A 16,485-nucleotide genomic window follows, 5' to 3' on the forward strand; every position below is an offset into this window, starting at 1 on the left:
ATAAAAGTAACAATGATCCTAAAACATTTGTTTGGAAGTATCCTTTTGGTTGTGAGTTAAGATCTCTTTCATAATACAAAATGTTTTTGTGCTTCCATGGATCATAAATAATTTATTGATGCTTATTAATTGATCAAAATCATTGATCACGTAACACTGAACAGTTAAGACATGAACACAGTTTGAACGAAAAAGCAAAGGATTAAAGGTAAAATTTTTCGTGAAAATTACAAAAATTGAGCAAGGATATAAAACGCCGTTTTCTTGTGAATTTAACGAACTTTTTGATCGCTAATATCTTATCTGCAATGCTGATTGTGATTTACGGCATCGTTTGCTTAGCTTAGGTAATCGCTTAAATTTATATTATGCTCAAATATTTTGTTCTCTTTAAATGTTTGGGTTCTACTAGTAAAGGTTTGTTTGTGATTGGAACTGTGTTAGAATTTTCGTACCTTATTGATTGAACCATAGTGTTTACTGGTATACGTTCCCTACAAATGTTTGGGGTTGTGAAATAAGTAAAGAATTGTTTGTGATACGGACTGTGTGTGGGCAAACTAATTAGAATCGCCGCCCTCCCTTTTTAAAGGGGTCATGCGATTCAGTTGTATCATTTTTCTGTCATGAATTTTGGGATCTTTATAGAAATTTGTTTGTAATATATTGTGTTTATACAGTGCTGTAGTCGGGAGGGGAGGAGCGGGTCGCGCTGTTCCCGGAAATATTTGGTTTATTATTGTAAAAATAACAAAATTTAATGTAAATTTTTGACGTTTTTTTTTTTTTTTTCGTAAAAGGTTCTTTGAAATCATCAAAAAACCTTTTACAAAAAAAAAAAAAAAAAAAAAAGTCTGCTTTTCGAATTAAATCAGGCATGTGTAATCGAAATTGAACTTTTTTGGTGAAACAAAATCCCCCAGCCATGACTTCTATCCTAAAAGAGGTACTTTCTCCCAAATATTTTCCCCCAACTACAGCAGTGGTTTTACATAAAAATTATACCTTTTGTCTGGTTTACGGAATTCTTTAGATTTTCCAGTTCAACAACAATAAGACTATAGAGTTCTGGAAAGGTGTATTGGGATCTTAAGTCATTTGTTTAAAGCTTGGACAACTTGTGATAGTTGATGTCTTCAATTTTCTTAACAATTTCTGGCTGTGTTAGTAGTATTGTCAGTAGAAAAAGTTGTTTCTTTTTTCAATATTTGATTTGTTTATACCCGAGTAGAGATTAAAATTTATGGTCGTGAATGTATGTTGCTAAGTAAATTATAGTTTTGTTTCAAAAGCAGTGATTGACCCATGTCAATTTTGTAAATGTGGATATTAATTGATACGAGGTACATGCTCTAACTTGAATAATTTGATGGCTCAATCGACGGATCAATATGCAGTAACTTCGAGACACAGCTGTTGTTATAGTCCACGTGGTGTAGTTTTAGGTTCAGGAGAGAAACCCATGTCATGTAAACAACTTTTTAAATTACAGGTCTCAAAGTTGATATTTTTAAGCAAAAAGAGTCAAAAGTATAGGTAAATTACTCGATCAGCCATGTATTCAGAAACTTTCAGCAGCACCTGTACACTCAAACCTGTTTTTATGCGGTCTTTTTTTTTTTTTCTTTTTTTTTTCGCGGTACAGTCAAGTACTCATTCTTGGGACATTATCCTAACTTGGGACATTTTGCCGAATTTAGTTTTGACGACTGGTACATCCACGGGCGTGCACAGAAATTTTGGGGCCAGTCACAAATGACTTTTCCGCGACCCCCTCCATTTTGTTTACCCCTATATTTCGCATCTAGTTTTTAAAAATATTAGGCTCCTTTCTGGCTTGGGCCCGAGCCATTTCACCAGTAAAAAATAAATGGTGTTACAGAATAAATGAACAGTTATCTTATGAGGCTATGTGAGTTGAACTTCGATGCATCTGCTTAATGCAGCATTTCCCAACCTTTTTTGTTGGGCGGCCCACCAGTTTTGTAGAAAACACCAGTGAAACCCACTAACTACTATATATTACTTGCACAGCCAAATTTTACTTTCTGGAGGGGAGGGGGGGGGGGGCATCTGTTCATTACTGTTTTTAAGAAGGAATAATATACCTTATTAGGATTGAAAGTGTGCAAAAAACAAGAGCTCTGGAGATGTTAATCCCCCCTTCTACCCTCACATGCTGTACCAAGGGCGCCCATATGGGGTGGGGGCAAGTTGGGGCTCAAGCCCCTCCCCCCTTAGAAATTAGAACTTCCCTGCTTTTAGTATTTTTTTCTTTGAAAAAATGTAAAACCATTTCTTTTCCAGCAATTAATGAATAAGTTATTAAAAATGTCAAATTTTCATAACTCTAATCTGCACTGAAATCGGTTTCTGCGGGAAAATATCCTGCTAAACCATGGGGAAAATATCTGAACCGCCCCCCCCCCTTCAAATTTTGCATATGGGGGCGCTTGTGCTGTACCACTGACGTAGACATACTGTACAAGAACAATTTTCAAAATAATTTTAAGAAAGAAAACAATTTTATTGCATTCACTTAGCTGACACAGCTGTAAGAAAACTGAAAAACAAGTCATCCAAGTTAAAGCTCCATGAGATTTTTGGCGCTATTTTTCCTGTTCGAGGGAGTTGGTATTTGGATTGAAATTGATTTTGTTTCTAATAACTCGCAAATTCAATGCATTCCTACATAATTTTTTAAACATTGCTATGAAAAGTCTCATTCAAATAACTAAATTCAAAGGGGCTGTCGAAAAGCCCCTGAAGTGTCACGATTCACTGGTTAGTCATGCCAGTTCAACAAAGGGGGAGCATTTTTAACTTGAAGTTTGAAGCTAAAACTAGTAGTTTATTTGACAATTTCATTTAAAGGTGTTTCTGGTTCATTGAATTTAATCTTCAATTTTAAGGGAAAGTTCCAAAGAAATATGAAAAATTTTAATCTTAAAGTTCATAATTGGATATGAGCTAGGGAGAGAGCTTTTGAGCGATGATACATCTAATAAGTGAATTTTCGCAAAAAAACGGAAATTAAGACTCCGAGATTTATTTTGGTTCAAATCCTCCACCAGTGTCCACGGGCCAGCAACACGCTGTTCGCGGTCCACTAGTGAACATTGGGAAGAACTGAAATAAGTTATTTTTATGATTTTGAAAATTTCGAAAGGATTTGCGATTTTTATATTTGGAAATAACTTTGGTTACCTTCGCTAACTGAGCAGCATTAGTTTGACTTTGTTTTACAGTTCATCTCGGCTATGTACCTGTGTCTTGTTTGGGCAAATTCATTTCTACCTAATTCAGTTTTAAAATAATTTATTCATAAACTTCAAAAATAGCAAATATGCTCAGAACTTGAGACATTGTTCTAAGTTAGGGTACTACGGCACAAAAAGAATCTATAAGGAATAATGAGGAAATAAAGTGCAAAATTGTTGTAACAAAAACGTGTAGATACAAAATTTTACAAATTTAGGGCTATTCTGATGACAATAAATGTGTCATACCATAACAAGATAGAACAATCGTCATTGTTAGAAAAATCTGAATCTATTGATGAGCAAAAGACGTTTTTCCAAAATATTACATATATTAGCTCTACTAATAAAAATGAGTCTCAAAGTATAGATGAGGTAATTCATTTTTAGTGAATTTCACGTATTATAAGGGTATGGAAATGAATGTGAAAAGATGTGAAATAAGGAACATGGAGAGCCAAAAATAAGCTGTATTAATAATTATTTAGGTTCACCAATTGCTTTTATGCTTTTAAATACAGAGGAGAAAGTAGAAATATTACACTCAAAAGAATTAAGAAGTCTGGGGAGAAATTCAGTGTTTTCAGGGGCAAGTGTACGTTCTGAAATCATTGAAATTTTACAAGATTAGATTATTTCTGTCAAATGATTTTTTTTCTTTATTGGATTGTAAAATGAACTTCTTTAAAATGATAGTTCGAGTCCCAAACTATTATATATTGCTGAATAAATTAAAGACCAAAGTAATAATCCCAAGTTAGGAGGGGATGGGGGGACTCCCTAACTTAGACAATGAAAATTGTTTCCTTTTATTTCTAAAGGGACATATCTACATATCTCTTATATACCAGTTACTGAGATAGAGGTGCTGAATTTTAGACTGGTGGCTAATGCAATGTCTAATTCAACTCAGTAGGAGCTCAACTCTTGCCTTTCTTTCTTTTTTAAGGGGTTACCGTACCTCAAAAATGACCGAACGATCAAAAAAACTTTTATTGCTTATTTCGAAACCAAACACTAGTCCAAACACAGGGGAAAAGTTTCATTGCTTTAGTTCAAATATTGAAAAAGTTATGAGTGGTTTTAGGTCATGCTCGCTATGTATTTTTATGCAAAAAGAAAACTTTAAATTGATTTTTCGCGATGATCGTTTTTTTTTTTCGTGTCATGAGAATCCCTAAGAATTTTTTTCTATTAAAGATACAGCTTTAAAATAATATTTTTTGCAATTAGGATAATATATTTAACAAAACTATGCATTGGATAAGCATTTTATAAATTACTCAAATGTTTAGAGCATGTTATACCTTGAAAAACCAAATTTTTTTGGAAAAAAATTACGATTTTTTACGTAATTGATCACAGAAAATTTTCTAGTAAACACAAAAGCAAATGAATGCACAGATTTTTAGAGATGATGATTGTGATCGTTTAGCAAAAAACTTTTTTATATTAGTTTAAAAACAAAAAAGCCTTAGAGATTTTTAAAAATTGAAAATTTCCCAAATACTTTGAATTTTTGAAAAAAAGTAAGCAATATTTTTAAATTTTTAAAATAAATTATTGATTACAGAATAAGTAAGCATGTTATGGTTTCTACGAAAAATATAATTTACTTAAATTGAAAAAAATTGCTTGAAAGGTATACTGTGACCACTTAATTTAAAAAGGTTTCAAGTAGCATTCAATAATAAAATAACAATACAGCTACAATACCTGGATTAAAAAAGAGTAATTTTTTATTTGTTTTTGCATTTTGTATTCTCATACAAGGTATGTGTTATCATCCAAGTGAAAATGTTTCCGGGTGATTCTCAGCCTCATTTTGTTTGAAAGTAATCGTATTTTAAAGGTCTTGAATGCTACTTGATACAATAGTTGGATTGTTGAAATATAGTTCCATGGCAGAAACTTCTGGCTCCTATTGCCCAGCTGAATGACTTTGTGATGCAGTAATATCCAGGAAAATAATTTTCCTTCTTCTCTCCATCTTCCCCTTAATGCCCTTCAATCATTGTGCTAAAATTGTGAATGTATTTCAGGCTTTCCAATTGGATTCATAGGAATTCTCGAGTACCGATTGTGAACTTGTTCAGTATATAGAGAGGTAATAATTGAAAGGGATTAAAAATAGCATTCATATCACTGGGGTGTTCAGATTACAGAGAGTTCAGCCCATGGTAAGTCTATGGAGTTTCGCCGAGACCATCAAAATATGTTCAGAATATCGGGGTGTTCGCATTAGGGAGGGTTCAGATTGAGAGAATCCACTGTATGCAGTGTGTGCAAACTATAGTTGGATACATCTCATCCCTAGATGAAGAGTGGGGAGAAGGGGTTTTGGAATCTGAGAGGATGCTTTAACATTGCAAAAGAAGGTAATTATTTGTTTGAGGAATAAGGTTATATGTAACTAACTTTTAAGAAACTATTATACTGTTGCCCTAGTTCCTTAACGGAGGCCCCAATTTTTATTTATTTACTTTGAAAGGTGACTTGATCGAGTGTTCTTAAAGGTTGGGCACTTCTGTTCTTAGTTATGACTCATTTGAGTTGGGGTTTTAAAAATTTTTAATCTAACCTTTCTTTTTGTGTACTGAAGTTTCCTAATCTGGGCAAGATTTTTAGTTCCCTCTGTATTTTCCGCAATAGTAATCTACATAGAACATCGCTTTTTCCTTTCAGATCCGGGCGTGAAGGGGTTCAATGGCCGTTCTGTTGGACATCCGGCGCCTCGAGCCGATGATGAACCACAACGAATCGTCGGCCAACCTGACCACCCTCACGCACGAGCCAGTGTCCTTCGGAAACCCCACCTTCCAGGATGATCTCCAACCAGGTATTGCTAACCAGTTCTTTTTTGCTCTAATGTTGGTTGACGTAGTAAAGCTCTGTCTACCCTCACAATGAAAGGTGTCGAATCTATCGAGGAATAAACCTTTTTTTTAAATTTTCAACTATGATATCGTACATTTTTATGAATTTTTCAGAATTATCTATTTATTCAAATGTTTACCCATGTTGACGTTCTATGTTGATATGAGTCTTATTTTCAACGCTAAGTAAAATAACAGCAAAAAATAGGTTAATTTTTCTATTGCCAAACGACAACGATCGGTTTGTCTTCAAACCAAAGCCGCAAGTTAGGACACATACGAGGGGCATCCAAAAATAACTGGAGTTTCCTTTTCGTTTATATTTTGCATTTTTATTGAACTCTACCTTTTTGCATTGTCAATGTGCACTTTCGAAGGACGCACAGGCCGTAAACTGTCTTCGGTTTACTTGATTCCAGATTTGAAACGGAAAAAACCACTCTTAGACCTGTGTTGTCAAAATGCCTGATCATTAAAGGCGTGCCGAAGCATCTCAATGATTTCGGCTGCAGTTTTCCCAACCAAAAAGCAAAATTTCACGCATACTTTGCTCCTTATGATCAGCCATCTCCCTAATCATCAAATGGTTCAGGCAGGAACGTGCACAACCTGGCACCAGGAAAAATACACATCTCTGAGACTGACGCCAGCTCATTAATGATCGCGAGAGATCTCCAACCAGCACCTCCTAGCAATATAAATCGTAACTGAAAAGAGTGCGCTCATCAGTTCGGTTGTTGACCACCTTGTCTAGGGATCAGAGAAGTCTCACTGCGATGGAGAGGTTCCGGATTCGAGCCCCGGATCGGGTTGTGGATGTAATTTCTCTCTCCTGTCCTTGCCCTTTCTTTGTGAGAATGTGTTGGTGTGCTGGGAATGGCTGCCTACTCTCGAAACGGGTCATTATGGCATGCGTGTGCTGTGGAAGTCGGACTTCAAACCAAATTACGGCAACGTTGGAAAAGTGCAGCAGCACACCCCAAATTGAAAGCCTAGCTGGCACAAGACAACAAACACAGCATCAGTTCGGTTCCGTTTATTTGTATGCCCCCCCCCCTTGCATATACTCATCGTTACGGTGAAAAAGGAGATTTCTGGTTCGTAGGAGAAAACCAATATTATGTATTAAAGTTCTCGTACAGGTGGTCAGATATATAAAGGAAGAGATCATTCAATAAACTCATTATCAGTGGCTATAACAGATTCTATGCGTTGTTTAAACCGACTGCAGGCAGTAGTGGAATAAGTCCTTGGAATTTTTGACAGTGTTTCCACAAGAACAGCTCTGAGAGCTTCAGCAGTGTTGTGGGAACAACTATTGTATAGTCCCTCTCAACTGCGCCTCACACATAGCAGCCAATTGGATTGAGATTTGGGGAGCAGAATGATCAAAAGTTAGGCGAAACAAAATTGTGAAAATTTTTGCACATCCCATCTTGGGTTGTTCTGACTGTGACTGTAATGGGATGGTGTCGAGCCTTGTTGGAAAGCATACGGCCTCCCGCGTGCTATAGTAGTGATCCAGGGCTTGATAACTCTGTCTATAGTACTTCGGTGTAAGCAACGGTATTAACTCTTGCACCTTGAAAAAAATGTGGAAGCATCACGTTTCCTTTACTACTAACAACACCAAGAACTATCGCTGATGCTGAAAATTTGGTACAGGGGAAAAGGGGGCATATGTGAACAATTTATTTTTCACTTCTAATTTTTTCAAAAAATATTATAAATTTCTCAACGCAAAAGTATCCTTATGATTAACTTTGAATAAACTATAAATAAACTTTTCTTTGAGTCGTGGATTATTTTGGGGGGAATTTTTTTTTTAAAAATATTTCTTTACTTTATGGTATTTTTTTAAAAAAAAAACCTCTGCAGTTGTTCCCTTGTGCCCCTAGACGGGGGCACATGTGAACAGGGTTAGGGCACATATGAACACGGGTAAAAAATGCAGGAGCATCATATTTTGAAGGAAAATTCTTCAATATGAAACATTTACCTAAATAACAAATACGTTGAAGGGTTTGTAACCAAAACTGCGTCAGTTTCAACTGTACAGTAATTGTTCATTAAGATAATATTTTTCCTGAATATATAACTGCTCATTTCCAAATTCTAAAGTCTCGTAACATGTTCTGATCACTGAATAGACTAGAAAAAAAACTTATATGACTACACGATACAAATATTTTTTTTATTATGTAAGGGTTATTCTATATATATTTTGCTTCTAAGCTTCACACATTGTTTGGTAATGTATTTCAAAATGATTTTGAGCTTAAGTTTCTAATTAAATGAAATTTATTATGTCTTTTTATTTCCTGTAAGTATTACGTAACACTAAATTATTGATTAACTATTTAGTAACAAAAAATAAATAAAAAATAAAAATAAGAAGCATAAATAAAGATTTAATAATATTAATGACAATTAACAATAAATTTGCAAACTGATTATAGGAAAATAATAATTATCAGTATTTACACATTTTTTAACACTTACAATATCCTACACTATCAATATTATTACGGAGAGCGGCTATGGGAACTGTTCACTTGTGCCCATAGTAGATGTTGTGTTCACAAGTGCCCCCATCTTCTACTTCAGAGCTAACTCGCAAAAATAAAGAATTTTAATGCATTAAAAGAATTTAAACATTGTCATAAATTTACTTGAATGTTCATACAATGGTTCTTATTAGTTAGATTTAGATTAGCAATTAGTTTTTAAAATGTTATCACGTGCAGAAGACAGTGATAAAATTGTTTCAACACCTGATAAAACAAAGGAGTTGCCACCACAGAAACATAAAATGGCTCATTGCTCTAAATGTTTGTCCAAGAGGTACAATTGGTACTGTCCTTATTTGAGAATTTTTTCAGATTTTTTGCTTTAAGTGATCTTAGTAAAACATACCATGTTTATATGTGTTCCGTGTTCATATGGGCCGCCTTTTCCTCTACATAACCGTTGGTATCTCATCAGGGCTCTTACAGAGCCAATGATCATTTTTACGGTTCACCTTTTGGCCCTGAGATTCTTCTCACCATAGAAAAAACCAGAACAGTCCTGACACCTCGAGATTTTTGAGCTTGTTCAGAAGGCTCTTGACTCTAGTCAAGCGGATAGCCTTGGTCGTGTCAGGCACAAATTGTCCTCTTCACATCTGTCAGAACGTCGACAATGTCGTTTCCTTTGCGAAATTGCTGCCACATCCCCCTTTGCAGCTCCCAATTCTCTAAAAACTTCGTAAACAAATGATCGGGCAAAGTTCAAGAATGCATCAATTTCAGAATCGGTCTGCCCTGCAGCCAAGGAAACAATAACGGCATACCCCTACATTTCCGGAGTAAGAATACGGCCTGCCATGTCTATATCCAACGAAAAAATCCATGTTTCTGTAAAACACAGAAAAATGTGGCTCCTATAATGTGCGTCCTAAAATAGATGCCGCACCCTGCTTGCACGTGTTTGTATTTACGAGTAAAGAGTTCATCAGAAGAAAAAAGCGTTTAACCACATTTGTGTGCATAGCTTAAGAACTATCTCACTTAGGCTAGCTTGTTATATTTCAGACGACACATGGTCTCCAACGACCCCCTCTGTCACGGTCAACATGCTCGACTCGGCCACGAACAACAACGACAGCCGTCTCGATGACCAGAACAAGCCTAAGAAAGCGGGACTCAGTTCCTCCGATTCTGGAATTCTGATCTGCGTGCCTGTCAGTTCTTCCAACGATGACAATTCTTCTTTGGGAGAGAAGAGCCTGGATTCTGGAGTTTTCGAAAATGGCGGGGGCGGCGGGGATGGATGGTCCCCCGGCGATGCGCCCCGCAAGGAGAAGGCAGGAGCTTCTCCTGAGGAGCAAGAGAGCTTACTGGCCATTTGCATCCAGGTCTTCATTCCTTTCCTCATTGCTGGCGCTGGAACTTGCGGAGCTGGGATAGTACTGGATCATGTGGAAGTAAGTTGAGTAGTAGATCATTTTCTGCTTTTTTGGAATACTTCGAATTCGAATCTTAGTTTCTATTTGCTTCGTATATTTTAATTTAAATTTATTTATTTCGTGCTTTATTTTTGACTGAAGAATTAAATTCTATTAGTATTTGATAAATTAAGTTTCCAACCGTTTTGAATAGCGTACTCTGTAGATGACTATACGCGATACTTTTAAGAATTAATTATAGTTGAAATCATTCTGCAAAGAACATCTTAATTGACCCTTTCAGGCGGCACGGAGGCTACTTTTAAAGCCACCATTTTTTTCAGCCATCTGTTATAGTAGCTTCCATAATTAGCTGGAAAAAAATTTAAAAATTAGTGGCTTCAATCAAACCCACCAGGCCTCAAAGGATCAAACTGAAATCTACAACTTGGGCAAGCAGGATATTTTCCACAGCAAATAGCAACAGCTTAAAAAAACACTTTATATTTTATAAATGTGTCTGTTAAAATGATTTACATTCGAATAACTCTTCAAAGAAATATTAATTTAATACCCTTAGACTTTATTTTTGGTTTCAAGTTATCAGCAAGAAATTTTTCTAAAATAAAGAGAACCTACTTTTCCGTGTAACAACATCGAATTTGTAATACTAGCTATGCAGATTTTGTCCGGAAAGTAATGTGAGTGAGTGGATTAAAAAAACATTGACAATTCGATTAAAAGACTATGAAATTTCAAACAAAGGTATCCAAATAGCCCAAGGACGTATCCAGCTCAAAATGTAAGGGGAACACACCCGTCATTCGGGCAATCAAGAGGTTCAATTCCTTTCCTCCAGATTCTAGAAACCATGTAACTATATATTTATTTTTCCCTTATAAAATGCATTACATTGAGTATATATGGGGGCAGCTGCCCCCTCTGGATACGCTCATGAAATAGCCATTAATACTAAAATTGCGTGTTAAAATTCGTCCTTTGTAAGTGATTCTTCTTTTCCTATTCCGAGTCACAACTGACTACAACAGTATTTATGTCGAGGACTGCATACTAAGTGCCTTGCCTCCATTATTTTATATACCGATAGATGGCAGCACCATCACCGGATCGAACAGTTAATGATAATTTAGAACTAGTCCAGGAGCTAATAACTACCTGGTGCTGGCACCCCCAGAGGTATCGTTTCACTTGGAGGACATTGAGACCACGAGCATATTTAACGTCGCCCAGTCCCCTTTAATGACGACGGTGGGTCTTCGACGGTCGAGGTTCGAACTCAGGACCCTCCGGCCCCGAATCCGACACTCTACCGATCGGGCTACCACGGCCCCAAGTGATTCTTCTAATAGGCAAAAGCATTTTGCAATGCTCTTTTCGTTTTTTTTTTTTTTTTTTTTTTTTTTTTTTGCATTGCCTAACATGTCTTTTTTTCCGCACAGGACTGGTCCGTGTTTCAGAACGTCACCGAATTATTTATCCTCGTACCGACGCTTTTGGGTCTGAAAGGGAACCTGGAGATGACTTTGGCTTCGAGAGTTTCAACGCAGGTGAGTCTGTATTTCTAGATATACTATTAAAAAAAACTGGATAAGATTTTAATTTCCTTATTTTGATCCTTGTATTATGAAATCCCCTCCCCCCTTATTTGCGTCAGAATCAGCTAAAGGCATAGGTGGCGCTAACACCGAAATCTAAAAATGGCGTCTATAAAAGATAAAACTCCTAGGGGGCGCCGTGAGGAGATCTTAGGGTTAACCTTTCAGAACCTTTGGTTTAATGACGTATTGCTAGTTCTCATATAAAATTTTATATCCGTTTAAATTCCCCTTATGATCAAATCCTCACCTCCCAGAAGGTAAACTCTGCCTTCGCGAAGATCTGGTGCGAAGTTGAAAATCGTCTAAATCTTCTCAAAACTACGAACGATGAATCTGTATAAATGTATTAATGTGAAAACAACGTTTTGAGTTTAGGTTCTAAATAATAAAAACATAGAATTATGTTCAATTCTCAAGTCGTTATTTTTAATGCATTTTCTTTATCAGCAAGAGACTACAACAAACACCTGTGGTATCTTATTTCAATTACTGAAACTCGCGTGCGTATTTTTTTTTTTTTTTTTCCCTTTAAAGAGGGAGGGAGGCAATCAAGGAACACTCAGCTTTCTTTGTAACCGAAAGTGATGTCCACTACGTTTTCAAAACCTTTTTCAATTTGCAAATTTGTGAACGCGAGTAAAATGCCCTTTTTATTTTAACTTGAGTCATATTTTAACGTTGTACCGCATTAATGTTTTACCTGTAAACTCCTCCAATTGCTTTACCAAAAGAAGATAACTACAGTTACGGTGAACCTAACATTACAGGGTCCTAATGCTGTGATTAGCATCTGCTTAGCCTACACAATACTACCAGGTTAGGTTGCCCCTACTCTAATTTTATCGCAATAGTATTGTCATTACCTTAAACGAGATGATGTGTGTATCACATGACTTCCTTTTACTCCAATTTAATGCATTTCCTCATTATTGGCATTTTTAATGTGATTCAGTTGTTTACTCTCTAAGTATTACCAACAGTGGCCATATTGAAACCAAATTTAAAAAAAAAGAAAATTAATTTGAATTCTGAAATTTTGAATTCAAATTATGTTTTTCGCAATCACGAACTGAGACAGGACCCTACTCACTGGAGTTATTGTTTCAAGAAACGGCTCCTGCCCCCTTCCCCCCAAGTCTGCCTCTCCTCCTGGGCGGTTACTTGTGCATAGTTGTGTGTGTGCGTAGACTTGTGTGTATGCACGTAGGCGTGTGTGAGTGGATGTGTGTGAAGGCGTGCGTGTGTATGTGTGTGAACGTGCGTGTGTGTAGGACATAGACGCCTCCGACCAGGAGAAGCGGATAGCTCAAAACCGGAGCAGCCGCGCCGCGCCGCTAGCAGACGGTGGGCGGTGGTGCTGCAAAGGCTTCTGGTTCAAGTTGAAAAATGCACGGACACCAAAAACGGTCGAATGAGAACAATAAGCAATTGTGATTGCTCAAAAATCTTAAAATTTGTCGCCAAGTTGGCGACAAAACTTGGCGACCAAAAGACTGGCGATGTATCGCCAAGTGTCCGACAAATTATAACACCACTTGAGTTTACATCGAAATTAATAATGATTTCCCCCCAAAAAGGGGCAAAAGACCCCCTTAAGAACATCCGAATGAAACCAAAATTGAAGGTGCACAACTAGGTCCCACTAAGGAGTCTACGTACCAAATTTCAACTTTCTAGGACATACCGTTTTTGAGTTATGCGATATACATACACACATACGCACATACATACGTACATACAGACGTCACGAGAAAATTCGTTGTAATTAAGTCGGGGGTTGTCAAAATGGATATTTCGGGTGTCTGTAGGTTCCTAGGCATACATCCACGTGTGTGGTCGGGTCGAAAAAAAAACTCAACATTCATTCGGGGGTGAGAAAAGTGGAAATTAAGGCCGATTTTTGAGTGAAAATTTTTTCGCGAATACAACACTTCCTTTTTTGTAAAAGGAAGTAAAAAAGATTATAAATTCCCAAAAACGGGATTTGAAGTACTCGATAGAAGACGAAATGTTGCATACTTAGCTGCGTTGTCCGGCGTTGCACAAACTGCCTCGAAAAGACAAGTTGTCAAGTGAATCCTGGTCAAGGGCAATTCCACCGTTACGTGCGGGACTCTCCGACTCGATAATTTCACAAACATTTTGTTATAGGTCTTAGTATTTTAATTAAGCAGGAGGAAGCACATTTTTAAAATTTTACATTTGACACAAAGACACTCCTGACACAGTATTATTTTTATTAACTTACTTTGTTACTTAAAATTTAATTAATCTGCATGCGTCACGTGCGGGGACATCCAAAGTCAACTTCTTGTAGTTTGCTTTATGCAATACTTAGTATGTTTGCCCTATTAGTATAGCAATGGAGAAACAAATTGTAGGTTTTGAAAGCAAAGGTTCCAACGTAAAGGAATCATATCTCGTTCGTTGAGAAATAATAATTTAAACGGGTGAAAAAAAAATTGTGTGTGGCCATTCCACAGAAAGCGGTCATTTTGTCCGCTCGTGACGGTTCCTATATTTCATAACAAAATAAATAATTTTAAAAGGTAATGACGAAATTTTTTTTTGCTTAAGAAGTCACACATACTTTTGTGTGATTTCTTAAGCAACAAAACTTTGTTCATTACCCTTTTAAATTATTATTTTCGAAGAAATGTATGAAGCGTAACGTGCGGGACTAAATTATCGTTTTCCGTGGAATAGCCCTCAACAATCAGGCTTGAATAAAAGAAAAGAGAAAGTAAAAAAAAAAATTCCCGCCAGCGTGTAGAAAAGAACAATTTTATGACTCAAAACGTAAATTTCGACCGTTTTTTAATTACAAAAATGCAGTCATAATTAATTAATTTAACTTTTCGCTTGACGAATTTTCCGCGAAACCTCCCCCCCCCCCCCCCCCCTACGTAAATTCTTGAGCACCAAAGGATCTCTGTGTCAAGTTTGGCTATAATCCGAGGTAAACTAGACTTGTATAAGGCACACACACACATAGCCATTTTTATGCGTATAGATTCTAGATAAGATTCTCGTCGAATCTCTGTCTTGTGGATAGTTACAACGTCTGTCCGGAAAACGTTTTTTTTTTTTTTTTTTTTTTTTTTTTTTTTTTTTTTTTTTTTTTTTTTTTTCTGCCTTCAAAACTGTTATGGAAGTGTATTGAAATTTGAATGAAACAAAATGTATTTCTCGACGTCTTAGTTATGCATTGTACTTATGAAAAGAAAAATTGTGTTCAGATGTTTTTTTAAGCTAATATATCCTAACTGAGCTAGATTTAGCAGAAACCTCGAAATATACTATTATAACGAAATGTATATTACTATAAACATACAGTACTACTATTTATGAGTTAAAACTTTCTGTTATACAGGGAAGGGACAAAAATGCATTTTAAAAAAAAGTACGAAATAAAAAAAAATTTTGTAGAGTTAGCATCTCTAGGTCAGGGGAGTATTTTTTTTTTTATTTTGTTACCAGGAAAAAACTCAAAAAATTGCCGGTACTATGAGCAACATCGGTAGAAACTTGCAAATGAAACGGGTTATTACAAGAACATACGCACTTAACAAATTCACAGCTAGTTTCGACATTAACTGGTTGTCGATTTTTTTATTTATAAGGAAATGGGTTTGTTGTCATGTGTGTGGGGCTTGAACTGATTTCTAATATATGATAGGTAAATTTTGAATTTTCAAAAGAAATAAGTTAATTTCGTGATAATAGTTTACCAAAACTATTGGGCTGTGTTGTACTTTGGAAGTACGAAATTATTTTTATGTGTGTTGTAGGCTAATCTTGGCAAGCTGGAGTCTGCGAAGGAGAAATGGCAAATGGCGTGGGGAAATATGGCTCTTATACAAGTAAGTGGATAACTTCTTCGTGTGTTAAAAAAAATTAAAAAACAAAAATAATTTCTATGTTTTTAGTCGACGTCAATGTTTGATGGCAGTTGATTTTGATTCTAAGATATTTGATTTCAATGTGTATTATCTTAAAAATATACTGTTACAGAGCTATTTCTTTTTGGGAACAAAATTTTTCTTTTAGCTTTTGTGGTATTTTTTCGCATAAAATGACTAGAATTGTATAAGGGGACAACCTTACTATATCTGTATTTTTATGGAATGACTACCCTACGGTTGTGGGTCGTTTAATATGCCCTAAAATCTGCCAAGGTACATTTTGTACACTTTCCTTGGATTAATTCCAAAATTCAATGCATCATTTCCAATGAAGCTAGCATACTCAGTTCTATCCACAAAAGCAGTAAATTAGTATGGGGTTACAATGAATAGATCGAAAGTGTCAGCATGCTATAGGAAAAGTATTCTCAATATGAAATTTGATACCCTTTGGAAGCAATACAGCACATAAAGTAAAGTGTGATGCTGTCAATTATGCGGTCTATCAGTTCCATAGAACGCGAGAGCCATTGCCCTTGCAAACAGTTTCAAGGGTCTGAAAAGGCAAATTAAGAGCAGCTAGACGTCTCCCTAAATCGTTCTAAACGTGCTCGATAGGATTCAAGTGCGGGGATCAAGCTAGCCGTCCTATGAGCAGAACTGTGGCACGTTGAAGATAATTTTCTTTGATGCGAGCCTTGTGTGATCTTGCACTGTCGTTCTGTACCAGGAAAGCATCACCTATTGCCCCGACATTTGGGTGCCCATAAGCATCAAGGATGTTATTTCTATAAACCTTAGCATTCACGGTTCCCCGTGGAAAGACATAGAAGTCTGCTTCTACCAAAAGAGATGCCACCCCATACAATATCAAATAACGACTAGTATCACTTTCTA

General features: G+C 36.2%; 1 protein-coding gene across 3 annotated transcripts in view; it reads left to right on the forward strand.

Moving 5' to 3' along the window:
* Window positions 1-16,485, forward strand: part of LOC129220025 (solute carrier family 41 member 1-like) — a 117,662-nt gene that overhangs the window by 83,576 nt on the left and 17,601 nt on the right. For all 3 annotated transcript variants that reach the window (XM_054854352.1, XM_054854353.1, XM_054854354.1), the window contains exons 2-5: window positions 5,946-6,099; window positions 9,712-10,103; window positions 11,525-11,632; window positions 15,475-15,546. In XM_054854352.1, coding sequence (XP_054710327.1) covers window positions 5,967-6,099; window positions 9,712-10,103; window positions 11,525-11,632; window positions 15,475-15,546 — 705 coding nt within the window. In that variant the 5' untranslated portion in view covers window positions 5,946-5,966. The remainder of the gene's footprint in view (window positions 1-5,945; window positions 6,100-9,711; window positions 10,104-11,524; window positions 11,633-15,474; window positions 15,547-16,485) is intronic.

Source organism: Uloborus diversus, chromosome 4 (genome assembly GCF_026930045.1).
Source record: "Uloborus diversus isolate 005 chromosome 4, Udiv.v.3.1, whole genome shotgun sequence".
NCBI lineage: Eukaryota > Metazoa > Arthropoda > Arachnida > Araneae > Uloboridae > Uloborus > Uloborus diversus.